Source organism: Sciurus vulgaris, assembly GCF_902686455.1.
Source record: "Sciurus vulgaris genome assembly, chromosome: 4".
Lineage (NCBI taxonomy): Eukaryota > Metazoa > Chordata > Mammalia > Rodentia > Sciuridae > Sciurus > Sciurus vulgaris.
This window is the reverse complement of record NC_136464.1, coordinates 25,909,856-25,936,551: the sequence shown is the minus strand read 5'-3', so window position 1 is coordinate 25,936,551 and position 26,696 is coordinate 25,909,856. Positions and strand designations below refer to the sequence as shown.

General features: G+C 38.5%; 1 protein-coding gene across 6 annotated transcripts in view; it reads right to left on the bottom strand.

Moving 5' to 3' along the window:
- The window catches only part of PCGF6 (polycomb group ring finger 6), a 31,515-nt gene extending 18,611 nt beyond the window's left edge, over positions 1 to 12,904 (bottom strand). The window contains exons 1-7 of one of the 6 annotated variants that reach the window (XM_079136351.1): positions 12,331 to 12,904; positions 11,060 to 11,159; positions 10,874 to 10,970; positions 10,020 to 10,075; positions 9,863 to 9,922; positions 8,919 to 9,027; positions 820 to 847 (exon numbers count right to left, since the gene is read on the bottom strand). In XM_079136351.1, the coding sequence (XP_078992477.1) occupies positions 820 to 847; positions 8,919 to 9,027; positions 9,863 to 9,922; positions 10,020 to 10,075; positions 10,874 to 10,970; positions 11,060 to 11,159; positions 12,331 to 12,690 (810 nt within the window). In that variant the 5' untranslated portion in view covers positions 12,691 to 12,904. The remainder of the gene's footprint in view (positions 1 to 819; positions 848 to 8,918; positions 9,028 to 9,862; positions 9,923 to 10,019; positions 10,076 to 10,873; positions 10,971 to 11,059; positions 11,160 to 12,330) is intronic. The other 5 variants (XM_079136353.1, XM_079136348.1, XM_079136350.1 and 2 more) reach the window with 5 other exon arrangements.
- Between the last annotated feature and the right edge of the window lie 13,792 nt (positions 12,905 to 26,696).

The window sequence follows — 26,696 nt, the reverse complement described above, 5'->3', positions numbered from 1 at the left end:
TCATGGGGACTTAACATTGCATTCTCTCCATCACAATGAACTCTGAAAGACATCTATAATGTACTTTATCCAGAAGTACCTACCTATTTTTATGCTTTAATAAATTTCTCTAAGTTTCCGTGTTCACAAAACCAAGCAGTATGTCCAACCAAGTATAATTTGCCCAACTGTCAGTACAAATTCTGACAAATGTCACTGGAAATCTAAACAGATTAAAATGACTGATTTCTTATTTATTTACAATCCCAAATAACTTGAAGACCTGATTTACCCTTTTAAAGAAATTACCTTTTTCTGAATAACTCATACTATAGCACCAACACTGTATACAATGCCACCTGTGATTTGAGCCTTTAGGATAACTCTGAACTTTAAGTATGTTTCAAAGGATTGCATTCTTACCTCTAAAATCTCAGTGAATGATTGAAATAACAAGTTAGGACAAGTTAACTTCAGTCAAACATGTTACATGTAAATAAATTTTTAAGCTCATACTTAACTAAATGCCAACTATGCAAAAAATGCTTTGAAATTCTGTTAATCACCAAATTAACATAGCACTTGGTTTTAGAGTTTTAAAAATTATTCACTTTTTTCCTTAGACCATTGTTCTGAATTAATAACAAATTCCTACTTAATAACTCTTCCCTTCATGAACCTATTATAGATCCCTGTTGAATATACTTCAATATACTCCAATACCTTATTTTAAAATATTTTTATTATCAAATAAGACAGTCTCTATTTGGTTGCTAATCTGAACCAAATTTGTGTACTACAGAGTTCTTACAAAATGAATGAAAAATAAAAGTAAAATACCTTAAAATGTCCCGTGCCTTCATTAGCACTGAAAAACGAGAGCAAAGTTAATAAATATTTAATACTTTAAGTTATATGTCCAGTCATAAAACAACAGAAAAATAATGTGAATAGAAGAAATATTTGAGAAACATTAGTCTACTCTAATTTTAAGTCACCTGTCTTTAGGAAATAAACAAATGTAATTGTCATTTCTGCCACCTAGTGGTAAGATGAAGGCAGTTTTATCCAGCATTTTACACTACCATCCATACTTCAGAAGTTAAAAGTATATTCTTCATAGGAAACATGCTAGAATTTTATTTATTTACCATCTAGCATTATAAACATATAATTGAAAATTTTAAAAATGTATATATTTACAATGTACAATGTGTTGTTTCAGTTTCAATATAGATGTACAACCAAATAATTAAATCAATATAATTAACATATCTATCACTTCATACTCTTTTTCGGGGGGAAGGGCCACTGGGGATTGAACCCAGAGGTGGTTTACCACTAAGCCATATCCCCAATTCTTTTTATTTTTTATTTTGAGACAGGGTCTCACTAAGTTGCTGAGAGTCTTGCAAAGTAGCTGAGGGTAGTATGGAACTTTTGATCCTCCTGCCTCAGCCTCCCAAATTGCTGGGATTACAGGCAAACACCACTACATCCAGCTCATATACTTTTTTTTTCTTTTGTGATGAGAGCATTTAAGCATTTTGTCAAGTATATAACACATTATTGTTAATTGTAGTCACCACGTTGCACAATAAATTTCCAGAAAAAGTATATCTTTAATATTTAGATTTTCCCAAATTAGCACTGTAACATTTTCCAGTTTGAAGAACAATTTTTCTTTTTTAAAATTATAATTAATGTGTTTTCCCCTCCATAGTAATTTGTACAAAATATAATTTCTTACAAGAAGGCTGCCACCTTTCTGCTGTTTTACTTGCAACATAACCACCAGCTTGATTTCACTGTTTGCCTTTTACAGAGAAGCCCAAAGGGATTTCTTGATTACATCAATTACTTTTATGTCACAGGGGAGACAAGGAGCACTAACTTGTGCTGAGCATCTACCATATGCCAGGCATTATATTAGGTTTTCTTATACTACATATGTTTTTCATTTGGTTCTGACGATAGCCTGCAAATCAGGCGTCAGTATTCCCATTCTACAGATGGGGAAATTAAGGTCAGAGAGGTTGAATAACTTGCTTCAGGACACAGAGCTGTAAGTGATAAAGCTGGTATTAAAACTTCTTATTAAAGCCCATGTTCCTTCTTCTCTACATGTTATGAACAGGCAATTTCACAACTGCATTATCTCCACAGTATTCCTTAAAATAAAAATGTAATACATAAAAGGGGATGGGAGTATAGATCAATGATAAAGTGCTCACCTAGCATATGCAAGGCTCTGGGTTCAATCCCCAGCACCATACACACACACGGACACAAACATATGTTTATATAGAGATAAACATTATATATATAACATGCTGTATAATTTGTATAGTATATTAACATACATCTATATATCAGGTTAGAAACAATTGTATATATAACACAGATACCTTAATAAGTACAAATATATTACATATATAAATATAAGATTATAATATAATATTAGTTATAAAACATCTCATTCATTACAAGAATGATCTCTTGGGCTAGGTGTGCCTCCTGAGGTAAAACATGTGCATGCATGCACAAGGTTTATGTTCAATCCCCAGCATCAAAAAACAAACAAACAAATAAATCCCTGTAGTCGAGCACAGTGGTACACGCCTGTAATTCTAGCAGCTCAGGAGGCTGAGGCAGGAGGATCGCAAGCTCAAAGCCAGCCTCAGTAACTTAGCAAGGTGTTAAGCAACTCAGTGAGACACTGTCTCTAAATAAAATCCAAAAAAGGGCTGGGGATGTGGCTTAGTGGTTAAGTGCCCTTGGGTTCAATCCCCAGTACCAAAAAAGAAAAAAAAAAAAATCCCTGTAGAATGCAGGACATATGGGCAAATGACTTCTGCCTGAATATCTAGAGAGCTTTTCTTTTTCTCTTTGTACTGGGGGATAAACACAGGAGTGCTTTACCACTGAGCTATATTCTCAGCACTTTCAATTTTTTTATTTTGAAACAGGGTCTTGTTAAGTTATTCAGACTGGTTTCAAACTTTTGCTCCCTGCCTCAGCCTCCTGAGTCACTGGGATTACAGGCATGTACCATCATGCTGGCTTCCACAGAGTCTCTTAACTGACAATGGAGCCCATTCTACTTGTGGGCAACTTTGTTAGAAAGTCTTGCTTGCACTAAATTGAACACATTTCTCCTGGTAACCTATACCTAACTACTGGTCCTTGTTTTGTCTGTTGGTGTTCTTATGAATTATATAAACCTTTCTCATGTGATGATTCTATTTTAAAAATTTGGGGGAGGCACTGGGGATTGAACCCAGGGGTGCTCAACACTGAGTCATATCACCAGCCCGTTTTTACATTTTAAGACAGGGTCTTGCTAATTTGCTTAGGGCCTCGCTAAATTCCTGAGGCAGGCTTTGAACTCATGATCCTCCCACGACGGCCTCTGGAGCCGCTGGGATTACAGGTGTGCACTACCACACCCAGCTTCATGTGATGATCATCTAAAGATTTGAAACTAACCTGAGGGATTTATCATTGCTTTCTCCTTTTCTAACTAATATTTCTGTTCTTCCACTGCCAGATAAAATACATTTTCAAACCTTTTACTATTCTGATTACATCTTAATTTATCAATCTCTCTTAAAATGTGATACCTACCCAGAAATGATCACAATACTCTAGATGGGCTAAAGCAAAATATAGTGGGATATTACCTCTCTGGTTTATTAAAAACTACTGTGCTTGTAGTCACATCAAATTTTAGCCATATCACACTCATGTCATGTGAGCCCAATTTCTTTAGCATTTACATGTTGTACATATAAAAGCACCATGGACCATTAATCAATCTTCCTTTCTTTACTTATTTATTGGTACTAAGAATTGAACCCAGGGGTGTTTTACCACTGACCTATACCTTCAGCCTTTTTATTTTTTAATTTTGAGATAGCCTTACTAAGTTGCTGAGGCTGGCCTCAAACTTGTCATCCTCCTGCTTCACCCTCCCAAGTCACTGGGATTATAGGTGTCTGCCAACGTGCCTGGCTCTGCTTAGTCTCTTTTTGTATGACCCTGCATTATTTCAATCTTGAGAACATGTTAAGAGGGGCTGAGGTTGTAGCTCAGCTGTGGAGTGTTTGCCTAGCACATGTGAGGTGCTGGGTTCAATCCTCAGCACCACATAAAAATAAATAAATAAATAAATAAGGGTGATGTGTCCATTTACAACTAAAATACTTTATTTGGAAAAATAAGACACCCAGAATAGCCAAAGCAATCCTTAGCAAGAAAAGTGAAGCAGAAAGCATCACTATACCAGACCTCAAACCAAACTGCAGAGCTACAGTAATAAAAACAGCATGGTACTGGCACCAAAACACACATAGAACAATGGTACAGAACAGAAGATACAGAGACAAACCCACATAAATACAGTTATCTCATACTAGACAAAGGCACCAAAAACATCAAATGGTTCTGGGAAAAATGGAAAGCCACATGTAACAAAATGAAATTAAGCCTTTATATCTCACCCTGCACAAAAATCAGCTCAAAGCAGATCAAAGACTTAAGCACTAGAACAGGGATCCTGCATCTCCTAGAAGAAAAAGCAGGCCCAAATCTTCACCCTGTCAGCCTAGTATCTGACTTCCTTAACAAGACCCCTAAAGCACAAGAAGTTAAAACAAGAATAAATAGATTTTTCTTTTCTTTCTTTCTTTCTTTTTTTTTTTAAAGGAATGTAGTATATACATATGAATAAAATACCTCAATGGAAAAGTGAAAAAAAAAAAAAAAAAAAAATAAATGGGATGGATTCAAACTAAAAAGTTTCATCTCAGCAAAAGAAACAATAATGTGAAGAGAGAGCCTACAGAATGGGAGAAAATCTTTACCACATGCACCTCAGATTAAGCATTAATCTCTAGGATATATAAAGAACTCAAAAAACCTAAAACCAAAAAAAAGCAAATAACCCAATCAATAAATGGGCTAAGGAACTAAACAGACACTTCACAAAAGAAATACAGGGCTGGGGATATAGCTCAGTTGGTAGAGTGCTTGTCTTGCAAGCACAAGGCCCTGGGTTCAATCCCCACTACTGCAAAAAAAAAAAAAAAAAAAAAAAAAGAAGAAGAAATACAATCAATCAACAAATATATGAAAAAATGGTTCAACATCTCTAGCAATTAGAGAAATGCAAATCAAAACTAAGATTTCACCTCACTCCAATCAGAATGGCAATTATCAAGAATACAAGCAATAATAAATGCTGGTGAGGATATGGGGAAAAGGTACACTCATACATTGCTGGTGGGAATGCAAAATGGTACAACTATTATGGAAAGCAGTATGAAGATTCCTCAGAAAACTTGGAATGGAATCACCATTTGACCCAGCTATCCCACTCCTTGGTTTACACCCAAAGGACTTAAAATTAGCATACTACAGTGAGGCAGCCACATCAATGTTTATAACAGCTCAACTCACAGTAGCTAAACTATGGAACCAACCTGCCCTTCAATAGATGAATGGATAAAAAAAATGTGGTATATCTATCTATGTGATGGAATATTACTCAGCTTTAAAGAAGAATGAAATTATGGTATTTGCCAGTAAATGGATGAATTGGAGAATATCATGCTAATAAATAAGCCAAACCCAAAAACCAAAGGCCAAATGTTTTCTCTGATATGCAAATGAGAATTCACAATGGTGGGGGGAGCGCTGTGGAAGAATAGAGTTACTTTATATTAGGTAGAGGGGAGTGAAGGGAGAAGGAGGAGTAGGGGATAGGAAGGATAGTAGAGTGAAACAGACATTATGATCCCATGTACATCTATGACTGCAGGACTGATGTGATCCTACAATATGTACAATCAGAAAAATGAGAAATTACACTTCACATATGTGAGTATGATTTATCAAAATGTATAAATGCATTCTACTGTCTTATACAACTAATTAGAACAAAATTTTTAAAATAATAAGAATATCAAACCTAAAAAGAGTTAGATATGTATCAAAATGAATAATATTAAAAACATGTTCTTGATAATAAAATAAGTCACAAAATTAAAAAACAAAACAAAAAACCACACTGAGCCAGGTGTGGTGGTGCACACCTGTAATCTCAGTGGCTTGGGAGTTAGAAGCAGAAGGATCACAGATTTAAAGCCAGCCGCAGCAAAAGCAAAGTGCTAAGAAACTCAGTGAGACCCTGTCTCTAAATAAAATACAAAATAGAGCTGGGGATGTGGCTCAGTGGTCAAGTGCTCCTGAGTTCAATCCCCGGTATCCCACCCCCGAAAAAAAAAAACAGATAACAAAACAAACAAACAAACAAACAAAAAACCCCGTGAGTTGCTATTAGAATTCTCAGTTTAGAAATAAAACTAAAGGTCTGGGGACATAGCTCAGTAAAAGAGTATTTGCCTAGGTGAGGCCCTGGGTTCCATCCCCAATATCAAGAGGGAAAAAAAAATACTACCCATAGAATCATACACACTAGCACCCTTGCCTAAGAGCAAATTTCCCACCACCCTTAAAGAAAGAACACTATAAACAAATGGACATATGGTATATATGCCTTGGTCTTTTTATATTTCTTTTAGTTGTAGATGGACACAGTACCTTTATTTATTTATTTTTATGTGGTACTGAGGATCAAACCTAGAGCCTCACATATGCCGTGTGAACACTCTACCATTGAGCCACAACCCCAGCCCTATGCCTTGCTCTTTTACACTTTGTTTTTTTCTACTCAATACATGTTAGAAATTGTTCCACGAGTACAAACATTATAATAGCACATATTCATGTATGAGTATACCTTATTTAACTAGTTTCCTTAAACTAGTTAGGTTGAAACACATTTTTTTTTTTTTTTTTGCGGTGCTGGGGATTGAACCCAGGGCCTTGGCTTGTGAGGCAAGCACTCTACCAACTGAGCTATCTCCCCAGCCCACACGGTTTCTTCTAATTCCTCCAGAGATCTTTATTTCATTATCATCAACCACCACTTATAAGAGATTCAGGGGTGGAGCAGGGCATAAGTAAAGTATCTTGCCTCTTATGCATTTTTATTTATTTATTTTTAATACATATTTTTTTAAGTTGGCAGTGGACCTTTATTTTATTTATTTATTTGTTTGTTTATTTGTTTATTTATTTATTTATTTATTTATTTATTTATTTATTTATTTATATGTGGTGCTGAGACTCGAACCCAGTGCCTTGCATGCAGTGGGCAAGCGCTCTGCCACTGAGCCACAGTCCCAAATCCCAGTCCCTCTTAAGCATTTTTAAATTGAGAATACAAGATAAGGAGAAGAGATAAATACAACATAATACACTAGATATTAAAATAAATGATACAAGCAGCGTAGAGTTATAAGGAGGAAGTGACTGAGAAGTAAAATAGTCACCAATGACACAAATTGGGAAATACAGATATTTCTAAGAAAAGCACTTTATTTTATTCTGTGAGTTATATAAGTACAGTATCTGAGAACTACAGTTTGATACATGCCAACTTTATGACTATGATAAGTCTGTTTTACAAAGCTGCACTATAAAGGAATATACCATATGCTACAGTGTTTGAAGCAATTTATTTGAATTAGAAAGATACCTAACTAGTTTTGAAAATAATTTGGCAAAATCAAATAAAATTGAGGAAAAATACAACCTAAGACTCAGCGGATCTATAACCTTAGAGAACTATCTCACATATGCACAAAAAAGATCGGTTCAACACTACAAGAAAAGGTAGATCATGACATATTCATTTTAATGGATTATGAGACACTGCTGAAAACAAATGAACTAGAATTATACTTTCTAACATGGCTGATTCACAAAATGGAGTGAAAAAAAAAAAAAGGGCAGGTTGAAAAACAGTATACAATTTAAAGTTTTTAAACTGGCAAAAACAATTCTATACGTTAAGAAAGGATACATATTTGGTGAACCTATGAAAAAATGATGACAAACACTATTTTTAGGAAAGGTGTTATTAATTTCTGAGAGTTTTGAGTGGGAGGAATGAATAGAAGAGGTAGCCATCATACCTATATTACTAATGGTTTCTCTCTCTCTCTCTCTTTTTTTTTTTTTTTTTTGGTACCAGGGACTGAACCCAGGGGCACTTAACTACAGAGCCACATCCCCAGCCCTTCCACTCTTCCACCCTCTCCCTCTCTCTCTTTTTAGAAAAGTCTAAGTTGCTCAAGGCCTCTCTAAGCTGCTGAGGCTGGTCGTGAACTTGCAATCAGCCTTTCTCAGCCTCCAGAGTTGCTGGGATTATAGGAATGTGCCACCACACCTGGCCTAATGGTTTATTTCTAGGCCAGATGATGAAGATATCCATGGTTATTGTGCTATTTGTTTATACCTTTTTTTAAATCTTAAATATTCCATATTTAATTATTTTATTTTTATTTATTTAGGTACTAGGGATTAAACAGAGGGGCACTTTGTAACTAAACTATATCTCTAGCCCTTTTTATTGTTTGAAATATGATCTTGCTAAATTGCTGAGGATGGCCTTAAACTTGTGATCCTCCTGCCTCAGCCTTCACAGTAACTGGGATTATAGGAGTGTGTCATCACACCCAGCTCCATAATATTTATTATTATTTTTGGTACCAAGGATTGAACCCAGGGGTGCTTAACCACTAAGCCACACCCCAGCCCTTCTTTTATTTTTTATTTTGAGACAGGGTCCTGCTAAGTTGCTTAGGGCCTCACTAAATTACTGAGGCTGGCTTTGAAGTTGAGATAATCCTGCCTCAGCCTCCCAAACCACTGGGATTCTAGGCATGCACCACTGTGCCCAGCTCCATAATTAATTTTTAAAAGGATATCAGAAAAACTTGATTTCACCTGAGTTTAGAATAACTTCATAATTGTTGGGACTTAAAAAATCTCTATGTTAAGATCAAAAGATAGACTTTTAAGGTACTCACCCAATGAACTCCAGTAATAAAGACATATCAAGTTCAGGTGGAATACGAAACACTGATTCTAGGACTTTCTTAGTTCTTCCTTTGCTCGAAGGGACTGACTGTGGAATAGCTATTTGATAGCCAAACAAAAAAGCTGATTTAGGATAAAAATTTCATAAATTAAGATATTTCAAAAAAATAATTATGTGGTATTAGAACTGTGTTGACTAAAATGTCATAAAGCACTCAATATTCCTTTCATTAATAGTATCAACTACTATGTCAAAAGCAGCAAGATTAGCAGCAAGCCAAGGGCCCACTCCACAATGGAAGGCTGAAGTGTGTGGCTGGTTTATTAGGGCCACAGAGAGAATTCAGCAGAAAAGCAAACACATTTGTAGGTAACACTTAACACTACTGTGTGCCAGGGCTCATGCTTAGCACTTTACATGTATTTCTTTTTTTTTTTTTTTAAACTGATAAAAAAACTGAAGCTTAGTAGATTAAGCAATTTGCGTTAAGTCAAAACGAATTGAATCCAAATCTATCTGACTTCTATACTGTGTGTAACATTACCAGCACCATAAAAACTAATGTTTGAGCAGTTACTATGTGCCAGGCACTGTATTAAGTGCTTGTATTACTGAATTTTTTTTTTAATGAAATGCTTCTATAACTCCTATTCAAAGGTGAGGAAATTGCAGCATTGAAGTAACTTGCTAAAGTAACCTAGTAAAGTGGTAGAGCTAGGAGTGAATTCAGAAAATCTAGCTTCAGGGCCTGCACCCCCTAGTTCTTATATTCTTATGAACAATTAAATTGGGTTACACTGTAGCACTACCCTCAAAACAGTTCTCTCTCATCACATAATAACTAGCTATCCCCAAAAAGTACCTCAAAGGGCATGGATTTTAAGTTAGTATTTCTTAATCTATAAATACATTACGGTATACACCCAAACTTACCAGGCTTAGGTACTTCTAGACCTCTTTCTTTATAGAAATCATGCATTTGCTTTTTTTCTCCTAAAAAATGATAAAACACAAACTAAATTACACTTAAAATGTAACTAGCAGAGTCAGAGATGCTGGGATTCACAACTATGTAATAAAAAAAACTTACTTTCCTCTAGATTGATCACTAATTTGTACACTATATCTTGTAATTGTCGGTCCAACCTAATAAAAGGAAAGGATGGAGAATACCTCAGAATTCAGAAAAATGCATTTTTGTACAGTGAGTTAAGTGTTTTCCCAGGGGAATGGGTATCTCCTTCTTCAGTGGCAAGTTACTTTTAGGTCGAACTCAAAGCTCCTGAGACCTAACTCACCAAGGAGAACCTCAATTTATTAGTCACAAGAACTCATAAGATTCTTAAACTGTTCCTTGTGTTTTAATGTTATTCCCTCAATAAGAATGTGAGCCTGAGGGCAGAGACTATATTTTTAACTTCTGTGTATCATCTGCAAAACACTCTTCTATCAAGGTAATAAAAACTTAATAGCATTTGCTGAGAAAATGAAACTAATCTACTTTTAGTATTTTTCTTCTCTTAGGAAATTGAGGATTCATTGAAAACTTTTTATAAACCAGAATGATCTATAACAGAAAGGTTGTACTAAAGAGACCAGTTGTTTCAGGTATTACTTCTAAAATAAATTCTAAATACTGTATGATGAAAATGGTAAGACTAAACTAGCCCCATTAACTTACATGATGAGATCAAAAACCTCAAGAAAAGAGGATTGTTTTTCTTTTTCTTTTCCTATTTTTTCTCCCTCTCTTTCCAAATCCCAGTAGATACCACAGTGCCTGGTACATAGTAAGTGCTCTACTCTACACACATCTCTTAAAAGAATATATAGCTCTCTTTCTTCTAGTTTTGAGGGAGTAAAAAAATGTATTCCCAACTACACAACTTCAAGCTTTCAGAAAAAGTACATTTAAAACAACTGTTGCATATATATTCTTCTTACCTTATATTGTAAAGTGGTTGTGTCTGATGTACAACTATGTTGCACTTTGGACATCTGTTGCTATAGTAAAAATGTCTCACAATGCAGCTTTTACAAACTGTTGAAAAGAAAGTGTTTAAATTAGGATCCTTTAAAAACATTTCAAAAATTGAAGATGCTACTTAGAAATGTGAACTGTGTGCTTACAGGTATGAAGACATTCCGTAATGGTAGTTGCATCTATTAAGTAACCTTTGCAAATGGAACACAAGATGTATGGTGTCAACTCAGCAAGATTAATCAGGCGCTGTAAATGCAAAGGAAATAGTTTTAAAATACAAGTCATTGCCTTCTCAATTTCTTTTCCTCCCCAAATAAACACATACATAATTTAATACATTAAAATAAATAAATTTCATTTATCTTCCTGCCTTCTCAAATGCGTGTGCGAGCGTGCTGGGGATTGAACCCAGTGGCCGCTTTACCACTGCTTTACATCACCAATCCTTTTCATTTTTTTTTCTTTTAAAACAGAGTCTCACTAAGTTGCTTAGGGCCTCACTAATTTGCTGAGGTTGACCTCTAACTTGCATCCTCCTGCCTCAGCCTCCCCAGCAGCTGGGATTCCAGGCCTGTGCCCAGCTGCCTTCTCAAATTTTGAAACCAGCAGGGTGGTCTGTGTCTGTACTCCCAGGTACTTTGGAAGCTGAGGCAGGAAGGTCTTGTGTATGAAAGCTGGAGGCCAGCTTGGGCAACATAGTGAGAACAGTCTCAAAAACAAAACAATTTAAATTGCATCTCAAAATTTTGTTATAAATAGCATGAAACTTAATTACAACATGGAAACATGTACCTCTAACCCTTCAAACTCCTATTGAAAGTTACAATGATACAATGTAAAGCAAGGTTTCAGAGGGATCTCATTTTCTTGAAAATACTGTATACTAGCAGTGAGAGGCCTCTTTATACATCACTTAGAAAATGGGCAAAACATTCCACATATTGGCGAACAAGTTTAATAATTTGGTCAGTTGCATTTCCTAACTTGATGAAGAATATGCTACGTTAAAAACAAAACAAAAAAAAACGAAAACAGCTCTTCGTTTACAGAATTAATTGAAAGTGGCTATAATCCGGGTGCGACTGTAAACCAGTGGAGGGCAGGGGCGCGGTACTCCAGGCGTCTAACCCGCCGGTCAAGCAGTAGCCGCAATAATTATTTGCCGAATGAATGACTGGAACCCAGAGGACCTGAGCGACCTGCAGAGACCTCACAAAACAAGTCGGCAGGGAATCGGGCCGGGTCAGAGGCCTGTCCCCGCCACACGCCTGGGCAGGCAGGGTGAGGAGGGCTCGAGGTACACACGAGTGCCGAGGACTGTAGCAGAGCCGGAGTCGGCCCCGGGCGGACCGGCGAGGGCCAGCTAGGTCCCAGAGGCCACGCTGGCCCCGCAAGATCAAGCGGGGGCCATAAATACCTCCTCCTCGTCCTCAGAGTCCGGCCGGCCCCCCTCCAGCCTCAGCGAGAAGTGGCTCAGCTCTTCCTCCTCCTCCTCCTCTTCCTCCTCCAACTCCTCATCCTCTTCCAGCTCCTCGTCGTCGTCCTCGAAGCGGCCCCTCAAGCGGCCCAGGATGCGCTCGGGCTCCAGCTCAGGGGGCCGCGAGCCGGAGCAGCCTGGAGTCCCCGCCTCAGGCAGAGACGCCGGGCCCTCCTCGCCGGCCGCCGGCGCCGGGGTGAGGGCGGGTGGGGAGGCGGGAGGCGGGGGCGGCATGGCTGCGGCTCCCTCCGCCGTGGCAGCGCCCGCGTTGCCAGCCGTGACCGCCGCGACCCCCTCCATGGCCCCGGCGAAATTCAACCCTGGATAGCGAGGCGGCGGGAGAGCGCGGGAGTTCGATCGGACCCCTTCGCTGACAGTGCGCAGGCGCGGGAGGCCTGCAGGGGACGCTGGGAAATGTGGTTCACCTAGGCCAAGGTGAAGCCGGACAGCTCAGGTGTGTGGGGCGGAGCTCGACGGTTGCATCTTAAAGGACCCTCACCCAGCTTTGCGTTTGAAATGGCTAAACTGCCTCAGTTTCAAGTCTTGGCATCGATTTACGCAGAACACTGAACTAAATGCCCAATGATGTTGCATTACGAATGAAGATGGTTTCAGTTCGAAAGCCAATTACGTTTTTCTTCTGTGGCAAATTATATCTACCCAAGCTTATTTCTGTTGGCGAGCCTGGAAATTTCTATTTTGAAATATGTAAGTTTATTTGTTTTAAGGAATTATATATTGTATTGCCACAGGACGGAAACCTAACCACCACTGGAAGGTTGGCCATGATACTCTATCATGATACTCTATCACATAATGAAAAGTTAACTGTATTAGATTAACGAACATTTATTGAGGGGCTTCTATGACAGAAACGGAGACCTACCCACACAGATCCCCTTCTCCACTCCCCACCCTCTGATTTCATTATAAGAGAGATTTGGAGTTGACTTACTTTATCCTTGCTAAGATAATGCCTGTTAATGTCAGAATGTCTGCAAGTCAGCCAGTTTCAGGAAGTTAAATGCTCCTTAATTTAACAATGCTGGGGGCGAGCGGGCAAGATCACAGTTGTGTGAAAATATGTTGTTACTGAAATTAAATTGTAGTTAATTTGGGAGTGGTGTCCCTACTTCCCAGGGAACTGGTGAAAAAATCATGTTGCTGTTCTTCCTTGAAGAAAATTGAACCAGACTGGGTATACTTCCTACTCCTGCACCAGATCCCACCTGCCCCTCTGCAGACCCAAAGTCTAATGAAGATTAAGAAGGAAATGTCTCCTGCATTGAAGGGGTGTAGATTCCAGAGGACTGGGAATGGGAACTAGACTATGGATTCAAAAACTTGGTTGAAGGGAAAGACAAATTGAAAGAGTCAGGTATATGCAAAGAAGATACAATACTTACAAAGCCTAAGTATTCAAGAGCCTCACTATAAGTTAAAGTCATACTTCTAACTTCTCAAAATAATAATGTCGGATCTACATTATTCAAATACTAATCTGGGTGTTGCTGTAAAGGTATTTTTAAGATGGTCAGTTGACTTTAACAACAAAAAAATTATCCTCTATGTTCTGGGCAAACACAATCTAATCAGCTGCTTTTAAGGCCTTAAAAGCAAATATGAGGTTTTCCTGAGGAAGAATAAATTCTTCCCATGGACTGCAGCATCAGTTCCTGTCTAGGAGTTTCCAGTATGTTGGCATGCCTTACAGATTTGAAACTTGCCTAGCCAACTTCCACATTTTTACAAGGACATTCCTTAATATAAACATCTCTCCTATTTCTCTCCCTCCCTCTCTTGCCTTCTCTCTCTCTTTCTATACAGACACACACACACACACACACACACACACACACACAAATTGGCCCCTCCATATCATATCTGTAGGTTCTGTATCTGGGGATTCAATCAACCTTGGATTAAAAATATATTTTTTAAATTTGTATTTTGGACTAGGGACACAGTTCAGCAGTATTGCACCTACCTAGCAGAGCAAGGTCTTTAATTCAAACTCTGAGTTCAATTCCCAGCACTGGGAGGAAAACCATATCTATACTGAACATGTACATATTTCTTCTCTTGCCACTATTCCCTAAACAATATAGTATAACAAATATTTATATAGCATTTATGCTATAGTAGGTATTATAAGTAATCTAGAGATTATTTAAAGCACATAGAAGGATTTGAATATATTCTGCAAATACTACAACATTTTATATAAGGGACTTGAGTTTCCTCAGATTTTGGTATCCAATAGGGATTCTGGGATCAATCCCTGCAGATATGGAGGAATGACTAGAGGTGTATTACAAGTATATTTTGGGCTTTCTCTGGGATCTTTAAACTTTAACAAGGCACAGAATTGAGTCTTATCCTAGAATTGAGCCAGAACCTCACTCTCACTTTGAATGCTAACTTGTTAGCAGAATGGTGTAAAAACTAATCTAGCACAACCAATTGTTATGAATATCATGATTATCCTGTTTAGACAGAAAGATGCTATAGAAAAAGCAAAACATCAATATTTATTTTTTGACTCGTGTCATTAGAAAATGGACAATTCAAACAAAGTCTTATCTGATAGTTATTATGGAAGAATCTTACACTAATTCAATACTAAAACACCTTTAGAGCTAGAGGAGATTGGTTGACTGTGAAGCATAGTAGACTTCTGGGTACCAAAAATCTTAATGGAAGATAACTCACTTGTCCATGATGAAAGCAGGTCAATGACAAAAATGATGGGTTGTTTGGGGAATAAAGAAAGCCATAAATACTCCTTGGAATTTCAAATGGGCTGAGGTTTCCTAGCATTGCCATGACAGTGGGTACTTGAAAGTCTGATGTCTTCTTGCTGTCAGTCAAAATCAAGAGGTAGGGCAGGGTGGCCAGTGGCACAGGCCTGTAATCCCAGCAACTCAGGAGGCTGAGGCAGGAGGATCACAAGTTCAAAGCCAGTCTCAGCAACTTAGCGAGGTCCTAAGCAACTACTCAGTGAGACCCTGTTTCTAAATAAAATACAAAAAAGGGCTGAGAATGTGGCTTAGTACTTAAGTGCCCTTGGGGTCAATCCCCAGTACAAAACAAAAAACAAAAACAAACAAGCAAGAAAAAAAAAAAAAAATCAAGAAGTGTACCTGAGTGGGGACTTTCTGGTAACTCCTGTGAGATCCCCAATAAAGCTGAACTGCAGTTTTATTGTCCCTCTCTTCTCTCTGACAGAAACCACTCTATCTCTTGAGAGTGTCCCTTTGCCCTTTCCTATCCCTTCAATAAACTCATTTCTGTTACTCTAAATGACATATCGGAAATCTTTCTGACTTGATCACAAGAATCGGGGCTTGAAGGGGGCTTTCACACTGCCTCAGTTTCCTAGAAGGCCCCAGCTTTATAACACAAGTACGTATGCAACTTCAGTATATGATAAAGATGACATTTCAAATCATTGAGGCAAATATAGACGTTTTCATAAAAGTGCTCAGGAAGAATGGTTAACTGTTTTGTGAGGAAAGAGTTAAAATAGCAGATTTAATTAATTACTCTTTTCCTCGTTCGGGGAACTTAGAACTATGATTTACCTTTGGTCAACCTCTGGCAATACAGCCTTTAACATTTTTTTTAATGTCAGTAATTGATGATTTTCTTGTGTGCACCTGGAGCAACAGACCATGCTGTGCCAGCCTGTCAAATTGCTTTGTACAAACATCAGGATTTATGATGTGCATGCACCTGGTTTTGTGTTGAAGACTTGAGTTTTGGTTGCTATGGCTGGTTGTGTAGCAGGATATGTCTCCCATATGACTAGGCCCGCATAAAATTCTGAGACCCTAGAACTCAAACATACCACATATGCCCCTATGATTGGCTGCTAGAAAGAAAGCATGTCCTCTGTGGCCCTGGATAAGAAAGACACAAGCTATATCTGCCCCTCTGCCAGTATATTCTCTGCTGCTTTTGTTTTGTATCCATTGCTGTAATAAACCTCTTGGTGGGGTATAACCTGCTACTGAGTCTTGTGAGTAATTTTAGTGAATTGCTAAATTTTAGGTGGTGTGGACTTTATGAAATACTTTTGCAAAAGATAAAGTTAGAGCCATAATTCTTATCATATGCAAAATTAAAGCTGAGATTGATTAGAATTTCTTTTTCTTTTTTTTCTTTGCAGTGCTGGGGATTGAACCCAGGGCCTTATACTTACAAGGCAAGTGCTCTACCAACTGAGCCATCTCCCCAGCCCTGATTAGAGATTTAATTACAAAGGAATAAACCTTATAGGCTCTAGACGAAAACATGGGTAAAGCTCTCTTTAACATGGTTGAAAGGAAAGACAGTCTATCTATAATTCTAAATCCAGATGCAATAAAAAATTAATACATTTGATTTCATAAAAAACAGGGCAAAAAATATAAACGCTATCAAAAGACAATGAAAAAACTGTTAGAAAAAAAATTGCAACATCCATCTCTGATAAAAAGTTCCACTGCATATAGCTCTTCATTAATATATAAATTTAATGGAGAGGGAGAGGGAGAGGGAGAGCGAGAGTAAGAGGGAGATAAACCCTCTCAGGGTGTACCCCCAGTGATCTCCCTCCTCCAACTAGGCCCCACCTCCTAGTTTCCACCACATCCCAATAGTCTATCCAATTATGAACCCATCAATGTATTAGTCCACTGATGAAATCAGAGTTTTTATGACTCAATAACTTCCTAAGTGTTATTGAATATTCTCTAAACATTGCTGCATTGGGGACCAAGTTTTTAGCACATGAGCATTTGGGGGATTTTCCAGAACTAACTATAACAAAGCAACTGTTATAAAAATGCTCTACAAAATAAAGTATAACACTCTTGAAACAAACTGAAATATAGAAAATCTCACAGAAAAGTAGAAGATGTTTAAAAAAATAGAAATTTAGAATTGAAAATAACAATAACAGAAAATTTTTAAAAATCACTGAATGGGGGCTTTCTCTTTCTGGGAAGATGGAATAGAAATACTTTTCCCTATTCTTATCACTAACTACAACTAAAACCTGGATATTATGTACAAAATGGATGTAAGAAGACTCTAAAAGGTGGAAAGAAAATGACAGATGGCTAAAAGCTAATATGACAAGAATAGCACAGTACTGAATTACCCAAATTTGCTTCCCCCACCACATATATCAGACTTTGAGCTGAAGAAGTTAGTGACCCACCAATTCCTTGGGACACAAACAAAAAACAAAATAAAACAAAAAACCAAACCCAGCCTGTTCTTTTTAGCCAAACAATCAAGAAAGGAAGACCCTACTAAGATGGAAATTTCAGATGATAATCATTCTACTCCAAACACTGCAGAAAAAAAGTGTGGCTCTCAACCTCATTCCCATCAGTAAAGACTAAGCAGGAAACCTATACTTCTCTCCTCATGGCATTGTTATGTGGTGCCTGCCACTCCTGCCAGAGAAGTGTCAGAGACCAAAAAGGGAGTTGGAACTTATATCTCCGACAGCCAATAACAAGTGTCCTGACTCATGGTCAGTGTTAACACACAAGGAGATGGAACTCCCAGTCTCAGTCTTCTGTAGCAAGTTACTATTGAAATTGGTCCAAGTCAAGTAGAAAATGTGGACTTTTATTTACCACAGTCCATGATGAGGCAGTGGCATCCCTCCTTCTGCTTGCCCTGATAGAATGATATCCAAAGAAAGAGAGCTAAATACTAAATTAATAAGCTCCAGATTTCATGACATAATATGGAAATGTGCAGGTTTACATAAAAAAATCACTTGTCATACTGAGAACCAGGATTATCTCAAATGAAAAAAAAAAAAAAAAAAGACAATAGATGCCAACACAGATGACAGAAATGTTAGAACTTTGACAACATTTTTAAGCAACCATGATAAAAATGCTTCAACAAGTAATTATGAATATACCACCTGAAGCTGCTGGGAGTGGTAGCACATACCTGTAATCCCTGTGACTCAGGGGACTGAGGCAAGAGTTCTCATGTTCAAGGCCAGCCTAGGCAATTTATCAAGACCCTGCCTCAAGGGCGGGGTGCAGGGGCTGGGGTTGTGGCTCAGTGATAGAGTGATTGCCTAGCATATGTGTGACACTGGGTTTGATTATCAGTCCTACATATAAATAAATAAATAAAATAAAGGTCCATCAACAGTTAAAAAAAAAAAAAAAAAAAAGAGTTGGGTGCCTGTAATCCCAGTGGTTCTGGGGTTGGGACAGGAGGATCATGAGTTCAAAGTCAGCCTCAGTAATTTAGTGAGGACCTAAGCAACTCAGTGAGAAGCTGTCTCTAAATAAAATTTTAAAAAGGGCTGGAGATGTGGTTTGTTGTTTAAACTCCCTTGAGTTCAATCTCTGGTACAAAGACAAAAACAAAAAAATCCTGTCTCAATATAAGTAAAAAAGAGTTGGGGATGTAACTCAGTGATAGAGTACCTCCGGGCTGCCCAAACTGTAAAAATATAAAATAAAAATATACATGAGCCAAATGAAAAAATAGAAAGCCTAAAGAAAGAAGATATAAAGAAGAGAAAAATACAATAATTGAAATAAATAGCTCAGTGAGTGGGTGCAGGAGCAGAATAGATAGCACAGAGGAAAGATTCAGTGAACTGGAAGACAAAATAACAGAAGAGACTAGAAAAGAAACAAATTATAGACTAATATTCCTCATGAACATCAATGTAAAGACCCTCAACAAAAGAAAAAAATGGAAAAGAATATCATATATTATTACATAATATCCAACAGAGTTATGCAAATCTTTTTTTTTTTTTTTTGAGTGCTGGGGATCAAACCCAGGGCCTTGTGCTTACAAGCCTAGCACTCTACCAAATGAGCTGTCTCCCCAGCCCCACAAATCTTATCTAATATTAAAAAAAGTAATTACTTTGTAAGGTATGGTGATGCACAACTGTAATTGAAGCTACTGGAGAGGTTGCGGCAGGAGGATCTAAAGTTCAAGACAACTTAGTGAGAACCTGTCTCAAAATAAGTTAAAAAAAAAAGGGGGTGGTGGTGCTGGGGATGTAGTTCAGTGATAGGGTACTTGTCTAGCATGTGCAAGGTCTTGTGTTAATCCCCAGCATTGAAAAAAAATTAACTAACATAATCTATGATATTAAAAGACCAAAGATGTGCTTCTTGTGGTGGCATATATCTGAATCCCAGAGGCTGAGGTAGGAGGATTGCAAGTTTGAGGCCAGCCTCAACAATTTAGCAAGACTCTGTCCCATATAAATATCAAAAAATAAAACAGGCTAGGGATGTAGTTTAGTGGTAGCCTAACAGTGGTCCACTTTATGCCTTGAATATAGCCCTTGCTGCCCTGCTACTGTGACTTATTTTTAAAATGATCTGTTTTATTTTTTTCCTCTTTTACACTTCCTCCCTAATCTCTCCCCCTCCCTAATCTCAGAGGAAACAGGGTTACCTTTCTTCGCCATCCAAGGCAGACTTTTCTGACCTTGAGCACACACCCACCATGGGAATGAAGTAATTCAGACTTTGGGGATGGCACCAGAGGATCTCAGAAATGACTGTCTTCCAAATTAACAAGTGAATTACAACTACCAACAGAGAACTCATGAAATGTAGTCTTTGAATTTCCTTTTTAAAAGCCTTCTGTTCCCCCTGATGGGCAGAATCACAACCTCTGGATAGGATAGGAGTCCCCTGTGTTTCTCCTTTGCTAGCAAAGCAATATTACTTCTTTTTCCTTTTTCTCAAAACTGCATTCTCTTTACTGGGTTGGCATCAGGAACAAGAACCAAGCTTTCGGAACAGTAGAGCATTGCCAGCTTCAATCCCCAGCACCACTAAAAAACAGACAAAACAAACAAACAACAAAAACCAAAGATGCAGGAAAAACTTGACAACTTCAAACTCATCTATTCTTTTTTTTTTTTTTTAATTTTTTTATAATTGTGGATGAACATCATGCCTTCATTTTTTTTTTTTTTTTGTTTACTTTTATGTGGTGCTAAGGACCGAACCCAGCGCCTCACACATTCTAGACAAGTGCTCTGCCCCTGAGCCACAGCTCCAGCCCAAATTCATCTATTATTATTATTATTATTAATTTTATTTTATTTTTTTGGTACGAGGGATTGAACTCGGGGGCACTCGATCACTGAACCACATCCCCAGCCCTATTTTGTATTTTATTTAGAGAGAGGGTCTCACTGAGTTGCTTAGGGCCTTGCTAAATTGCTGAAGCTGGCTTTGAACTCTCCATCCTCCTGCCTCATCCTCCTGAGACTCTGGGAATTACAGATGTGCACCACCAGGCCCGATCAAACTCACCTATTCTTTTTTTTTTTTTTTTTAATTCACTTTTTAATTAAACTAAGTTAATTAATTTATTAAAATTTTTTTCATGCATGTATCTAGAGTAATAATGTCCACCTCAATCCACTATCCTTCCCATCCGCACCCGCCCCACCCCTCCCCTTACTCCCCTCTGTACAATCCAAATTTCCTTCATTCTTCCCTACCCATCCCCCACTATGGATCAGCATTTGCTTAGCAGAGAAAACATTCGACCTTTGCAAACTCACTTATTCTTGATCAAAAAGTCTCAAATGTGGGAGTGCAGTGCCACAAGACTGTAATTTCAGCAACTAGTGAGTCTGAGCCAATAGGATCGCAAGTTTGAGGACAGCCTCTGCAATTTAGTGAGGCCCTAAGCAACTTAGTGAGAACCTGTCTCAAAATTAGATAGATAGATAGTAAATAAATAAATAAATAAATAAATAAATAATAAATAAACATGGGCTGGGTGTGTGGCTCAGTGGTAAAGTGCCCCTGCATTCCATTCCTAGTACAAAAGGCAGGGGGTTTGGGGTGGGAAGTGAGGTGGGGAGTCTCAGAAAACCAGAATTAGAAAGGAATTTCCCTAATTTGCTAAAAGCATTGATAAAGATATCATTATACTTAATGTGATAAACATCTGACTTAAAGGTAAAACACATTGTTTTTTTCCTAAAATATTGAACAAATCAAGCATGTCTACTTTCATCTTACCACTCATATTCAACACATCAGTACTTCTTTTTAAAAAATATTTTTAGTTGTAGATGGACACAATGCCTTTATTTTATTCATTTTTATGTGGTGCTGAGGATTGAACCCAGTGCCTCATACGTGCAAACACTCCACCACTGAGCTACATACAACCCCTGCTCCCTGGACTTCTAATCTTGCTTCTTTACAATTCATTCTGCTATAAAGCCATAAATCTGCTATCCCCTTCTGTTATGGCTTGGAAGTGAGGTGTCCCCCAAAAGCTCACATGTCAGAAGGTTCAGAGGAGAAATGATTGGGTTTTGAGAGTCTTAACCTAATCAGTGGATTAATTCCCTGAAGGGATTAACTGAGTGGTAACTGGAAGCAGGTAGAGTGTGGCTGGAGGGAGTGGTTCATTTGGGGTGTGGCTATGGAGAATATATTTTGTACAGTTTCCCCTCTCCCTCTCTCTCTCCCCCTTCCCCTCCCCCTCCACTCCTTTCCAGATCACCATGATGTAAGCTGCTTCCCTCCACCACCCTCTCCCACCGTTCAACCTCACCTTGAGCCCCAAGGAACGGAGCCAGCCTTCTATGGACTAAGACCTCAGAGCCCTCAAATAAACTTTCCTCCTTTACAGTTGTGCTGGTCGTCATTTAGTCACAGCAGTGAACAGCTGACTAAAACACCTTCCTTAACTGAAAATGCTCCAGTGGCTTCACATCACCTTAGGAGAAGAGTGGGAACTTTTGAACAGGATAGACAATTTTTCTTAGGACTCGACCCCAGTTTAATTCTGTTCTCCCTACTTATAGTTGGTGGATATGTTTCAGCCTCTCTCAGTCTTAGCCCTTTGCACCCCACCTTCCCAAGGAGTCCCCATTAGCATGGCAAACGTTTTTATTTTAAAGGCAAAGACAGAGGTTTATTTTGGAAGGTAGATACACATTCAAGAGAGAGTATGGACTATCTCAAGAGTGAGAAGCTCTGCCTGGGGCTGGGGGTCCAATATTTATAGAAAGACTACATTAGGGACTGGACTGGAGGTGGATCCAGGGTAGAGCTGCACAATTTCACATCAGTTTTCCCTCCCTTGCATATTTTCCTTATTTTACAAGGACATAGGCCAAGGATATGTTGCTCAAGATTTACAACTGTGCTTTCTGCATCCAAAGCTTTTTGGCGTCTCCATTAAGATTCAGTATTTCTCTCTATCCTAAATTTCAATCTTACCCCCCTACACACACACACAGACACACAGACACACAAGACTTTGATCCCTTAATTTTAAGGGTTGTTGAGGGGTGAACATCTGGCTTCTATGGCTTCCTTGGGCTAGCAAGGGGCGATGACCCTGCCGAATCAGGGATCAAAAGTCTCATCCTGACTGTTCTAAGGGAGATACACATGGGTCTCAATTGCAGGGATGGGTTGAAATTCTTGTTTTGCCGTCCTCTTATTGTGGAATTGTTGTAATCTGGAAGATACAAACTTTATTTTTTAATTTTTATTTTTTAAATTCATTTTTATTGTAAACAAATGGGAAGATACAGACTTTATTAGATTAAAAAGACCAGGGCTGAGCAGTAGGATCAGAAGCATAGTTACCAGAGGTCCTAACAGTGTTGAGTCCAGCAAGGTTAGGTAAGTAAGCATTAATAGTCTTTACTTGCCTGTACATATCTCAGAATCTAGATTTAGATTTACTTTTTAAAAGAAAAATTTTTTTGTAGTTGTAGATGGACAGAATGCCTTTATTTTATTTTTAATGTGGTGCTGAGACTGGAACCCAATGCTTCGAACGTGCTCAGCAAGCGCTTTTTTTTTTTTTTTTTTTTTTTTTTTTTTGCGGTGCTGGGAATCGAGCCCAGGGCTTTGTGTTTGCAAGGCAAGCACTCTACCGACTGAGCTATCTCCCCAGCCCGCAAGCGCTTTTCTACTGAGCTACAGCCCCAGTCCCTGGATTTACTTTTTGATCATGTCTGTCAGATCAGAAAAATTAACCTAGGGCAAACAGCATTTTAGTAGAGTCTCTTCTGATTATTATTATCAGACACTATAGCATGGCAAACTTTTGAATACAGTATGTGCTCAGCAAATGTTGAATCTCAGTTTGGAACTAGACACAATCCTCCCCTGCCTCCCAGAGATTTAACCCAGGGGCATTTAACCACTGAATCATATCCCTAGCCCTTTTTATTTAGTATTTTAAAAAATACCTTTTATTTTATTTTATTTATTTATTTATGTTTATGTGGTGCTGAGGATTGAACCTAGCGCCTCACCCAAGCACTCTATTGTCAAGCCACAACCCCAGCCCTCTATTTTGTATTTTGAAACAGGGCCTTGCTAGGCTGCTTAGAGTCTCGCTAAATTGCTGAGGCTGGTTTTGAACTTGCCATTCTCCTGTTTCAGTCCCTGGAGTTGCTGGGATTACAGGTGTGTGTGAGCATGGCTGGTTTAGACACAATTCTTTTTTTTTTTTTTTGTATCAGGGATTGAACCCAGGGTTGCTTAACCACTGAGCCAATCCCCAGCCCTTTTTGTGTTTTATTTAGAGACAGGGTCTTACTAAGTTGCTTAGGTCTTCACTAAGTTGCTGAGGCTGGCCTTGAATTTGCGATCCTTTTGCCCCAGCCTCCCAAATCACTGGGATTACAGGTATACATCACCAAGTCCAGCTCTTAAATACGATCTTAAATATGTATCAGTCATGTGTTGGTGGCTGGCTCCTCTGTCACATCCAAACCTGCAGACAGCACAGAAATGGATAGATCTCAACGCTGTGAAAACCCAATTGTGTGTGTGTATAACAGGTGAGAGGGCCGCAGATAGGAGTCTGGGGAAAACATTTTTATTTGTGTTTGTCTCTTCACCATCTTACTTTGGGAAGAGGAATGTCTAGGGTAGAGAGTGATTACAGGAAAGTTTCTGAAGCATGTGTGTGCATATGTGCACACAAGTGAGTCCTTGCGTTTCTATGTATGTTGGTGAAAAGGGTGTGATGGAATGTAGGTGGTAATGCCAGAGGTTCAGCCAAGAAAGCTAATATCTCCTTGGCAATGTAAATTCATGGAGAAAAATTATGAGAGACAGAAGGAAGTACAACTCCCATTAAAGGGAGAAAACGGAACTAGATGAAAGAGAATTGCATCAAATGGAAAATAATTTAAATACGATAATCCCTAGCCTCAGATAGAAGAGTTCATGTTGGCAAGGTTGATATTTTGGGCCATATAATTCTAGGCTGTGGCCGAGGTGCATATGGGGGCATACTTCCATGTGTTCTAGTATATTTAGCAGCTCCGGACTTCTACCTGCTCCATGCCAACAGTATGCCCCATTCTGAGTTGTGACAGCCAGAAATGTCTCTAGACATTGCCAAATGTCCATGAGGGGGAATAAAATCACTCTAATGGGTTACATGAAGCAGGAAAAATAAATCATGAAGAACCAAGTCAAAATACTATGAAAAAACGTTAAGAGTTGTACATAACTAAATAAATGGGTTATGAAGCAATGTGGATCTAGGCCAAAAATACATTACTGTATTGAAAAATCAGGTAGAGGAACTCTCCAAGGAGGCATTGGAAAATATGAAAGTAAACTGACCTTGCCCAGTAGCACTTGCTTATGATTCCAGTGATTTGGGAGACTGAGGCAGGAGGAGTCAGCCAGCCAGGGTAATTTATCAAGAAAATAAATAAAATGTAAAAGGGGCTAGGGTTGTAGTTCAGTGGCAGAGTGTTCCGGGTTCAATATCCAGTACCATAAAAAGAAAAGTCATCCGATCTCAAGGTTAGAACTATCAGTGTCAATACCTAAACAGTGAGAAAACTAGAAGAAGGGGAAATAGAAGGGAAAAAGTATTGGTAGGTAAGATTGCTAAATTTCCAGATTTAGAGGAAAAAAAATCTCAGGTTGAAGGGTGCATAAAGGACCAATAACAGCAGAAAGGAAATAACTAATCTTAGATACTTAAGAATGAAACAAAAAATGGGGGGAGGGAGGGGCTAGTGTTAGGGTTAGAGTTAGGGTTAGGGAGGGGGGCAAGAATGGAGGAAGGAAGGACTGTGTAGAGGGAAAAGAGGGGTGGGAGGAGTGGGGGGAAGGGAAAAAATAACAGACTGAATCAAACAACAATACCCTATGTAAATTTATGATTACACAAATGGTATGCCTTTACGCCATGTACAAACAGAGAAACAACATGTATCCCATTTGTTTACAATAAAAAAAAAAGTGCTAAAAAAAAAAAAGAATCTGGAAAAAAAAAAAAAGAATGAAACAAAAGAAAATCAGAATAAGGGAAACATCAAGAAAGAGATGCTCTCCTATGAAGGAATGGGATCCAGACTGATACCAGACTTCCAAGAAAAGAGGAGTATGGGAGTAAGGAGCAGAAAGAAAGGGAAAGAGAAAAAATAAAAACATAAAAGTGGGTCTTGCAGGCATTCAATAAACATTCCTGTTTTGATGTAACACAAAAATAATTATACTTGGAGTAAGTAGCCTCAGATGAAGTCCCAACACAGATCTTTTGGAATTTTTTTTTTTGTACTCAGCGCACTCGACCACTGAGTCACATCCTCAGCCCTATTTTGTATTTTATTTAGAGACAGGATCTCACTGAATTGCTTAGGGCCTTGCTAAATTGCTGAGGCTGGCTTTGAACTTGGGATTCTCCTGCCTCAGGCTCCAGAGGTGCTACTGGGATTATAGGCATGTGCCTTCGGGCTGCCCCCCACCCCCAACAATTTTTTTTTGGGGGTGCTGGGGATCGAACCCAGGGCCTTGTGCTTGCAAGGCAAGCACTCTACCAACTGAGCTATGTCCCAAGCCCCCTTTTTTTTTTTTTTTTTTTTTTTTTTTTTATAGACCTTTTGGAATTTAAGAGACAAAGAAGGGAGAGGGCGGCTGTAGTTTTGTGGGATCCAGTATCTGGGCTTCAGCAGTACAGATGGATCCAGTGTCCAGCACCTGAGTCACAAGATTAACGTTTGCATCAAAATTTTGTTCACAATGAGATAAAACATCTTTCTAGTGAATAGTTAAGAAAGCACACCTGGGCCTGTAATTTATGGCATTTCCCATCTAAGCATTCAATTATCGATTTTTTTTTTCTTTTGGTACCAGGGATTGAACCCAAGAGTGCTTAACCATTTGAGCACATCCGCAGCCCATTTTATTTTTTATTTTGAGACAGGGTCTAGCTAAGTTGCTTAAGGCCTTGCTAAACTGCTGAGGCTGGCTTAGAATTTGTGATTCTCCTGCCTCAGTCTC